Source organism: Sipha flava, unplaced genomic scaffold, assembly GCF_003268045.1.
Source record: "Sipha flava isolate LNK unplaced genomic scaffold, YSA_version1 17400_pilon_pilon, whole genome shotgun sequence".
NCBI classification, from domain to species: Eukaryota; Metazoa; Arthropoda; class Insecta; order Hemiptera; family Aphididae; genus Sipha; species Sipha flava.
In genome coordinates, this window is record NW_020271975.1 from 1 (window position 1) to 1819 (window position 1819).

The following is a 1819-nucleotide window of genomic DNA, read 5'->3' on the forward strand; positions in this document are numbered from 1 at the left end:
CTGTTACGTGGTACCCAATAAAAACAGGTACCTATCGTAATGATGTTGTTGGATCGGGATAAATTTGATTAAACAATTATTTCAAACACTTGTAAATACTTTAATAAACACAGACATAGATACAAAAATATAAATTATAAAATTACGCGTTAACAATATCAAAACGAAACTCAGAAGGGCTTGGTCTGATAGCTGGACACGTCTGCCGTTGGTGGTGAAACGGAGCCTTTATATACTCTGTTGATTCTGTTTTAATTGTGTTGTTTTTCGACACGTGGCTGTCCTTGGTCTTGGTCTTCATATCCAAGTGATGTTTCATCACTTGGTTGCCCTTGGCCTTGATTGTCTTATTCGCATGATGATGTTGTTGTGGTTGTTTGAAATTCGCGCGTGGCGCCCATTAAGATTTATGCAATAGTACGTTTTTCCTTATACGACTCAGGAATATGCGTATTATTATTTCTCAATAATATATGCATATTACAACCCCCAAACCGTAGACCGGATGGGAGGAAGCCGCCGGGACCATGCAGGATTTGTGGGGGGGACCATTGGAACAACACATGCCCTCACCAACCGACGTTTTCGGGAAACGACGGAGGAGACGGGGGGAATTAGTCCGACCATCCGCCTCCAAGCATTTGTCAAAAAAATCACAACCGAGTTTACGCACAGCACCATCATCAAATTTTGGCATTATAAACGGAGATATTGTCAACGGACGTCCGACAGGAAAATCGGGTCTTAAAGGCCCAATGATTTCCGAACGACCGTCCTCAAATATATCTTCCGTACACACCTCCACATCGATTTCCGACGTTCCGGCGTACCCCCGACAACCACAAGTCGGCGCCGTCCCTCAACTCCCCAACCTACACCACCCCACTCATACCTACCACTGCACAAGTGATAGTCATCCGGTTTCAGGGGAAGCCTTAGGTGTAGGGACAAAGGTCATAGGGACCGGAACGGTTGACCATGTCAACAGGGATGCGGCAGATCATACTACGCCCACCCTACCGGAACATGTGCCTGCCCAAGTGGAACAGTCTCGGAGCACAGAGGCAACCGGCTCGGAGGTACTCGTAATGGCGGTTCACACCGCCGTGAAAAGTCCCGACGCCGCGGTTGAGAACCAGTTGTCCCGCTCAAATGAGACACCCACGTCTTCGAACGCTAATCGAACATGCCTCGACAAAATTCCCACCCCAGCAGTGGAACTCGAGTTTACGTCCGGCTTCGTAACAGCGCTCTTAGATTCCCAGGCACAGAAATCATATGTAAGTCCAATCATTGCTCGTAAATTCGGAACCATCATAAATGGACTAACATCATTAGTTCGAATGGCGGACGGTCACACCACTTCAACCAGTGGGACTGCCGCTTTCGACACAAAAATCGGCGACCTCAACATCTCTTTCTCGGCCACCATTATGAATGATTTGTACTGCGACGTCCTACTAGGACATGACTTTCTCGTTGGAAACGAGGTCTCCTGGGATTACGCCGCATGTACCATTCACCTCGGCGCGCGGAGGAGAACCACTGCGTGCTGGAAAGGCCGCGCAAACACCCTCCCCACAGCTCCCGACCTATCAACCCTGGAAATCTCCGGCGACCCGGAATCCCGCGCGGAACTTCTTAAAATTATTGAAAAGTACGCGGATGTATTCAGCGATAGGATAGGCCGGACTAAGCTAATAGAACATGACATCATTTTAAAAAAAAATACCCCCATCGCACTCAAACCGTACTCCTACCCGTCCGCTAAACAAGCCATCATTGATGATATGATTAGGGACATGGAATCACAGGGACT

General features: G+C 47.9%; 1 protein-coding gene across 1 annotated transcript; it reads left to right on the plus strand.

Annotated features, from left to right (window-relative positions):
- Window positions 1-70: 70 nt before the first annotated feature.
- LOC112680094 lies at window positions 71-1819 on the plus strand (the record flags this gene model as incomplete). Its single annotated transcript, XM_025550092.1, is given in 1 exon segment — window positions 71-1819. A coding segment is annotated over 1 exon segment (1292 nt), but the record flags the coding sequence as incomplete, so codon positions are not given.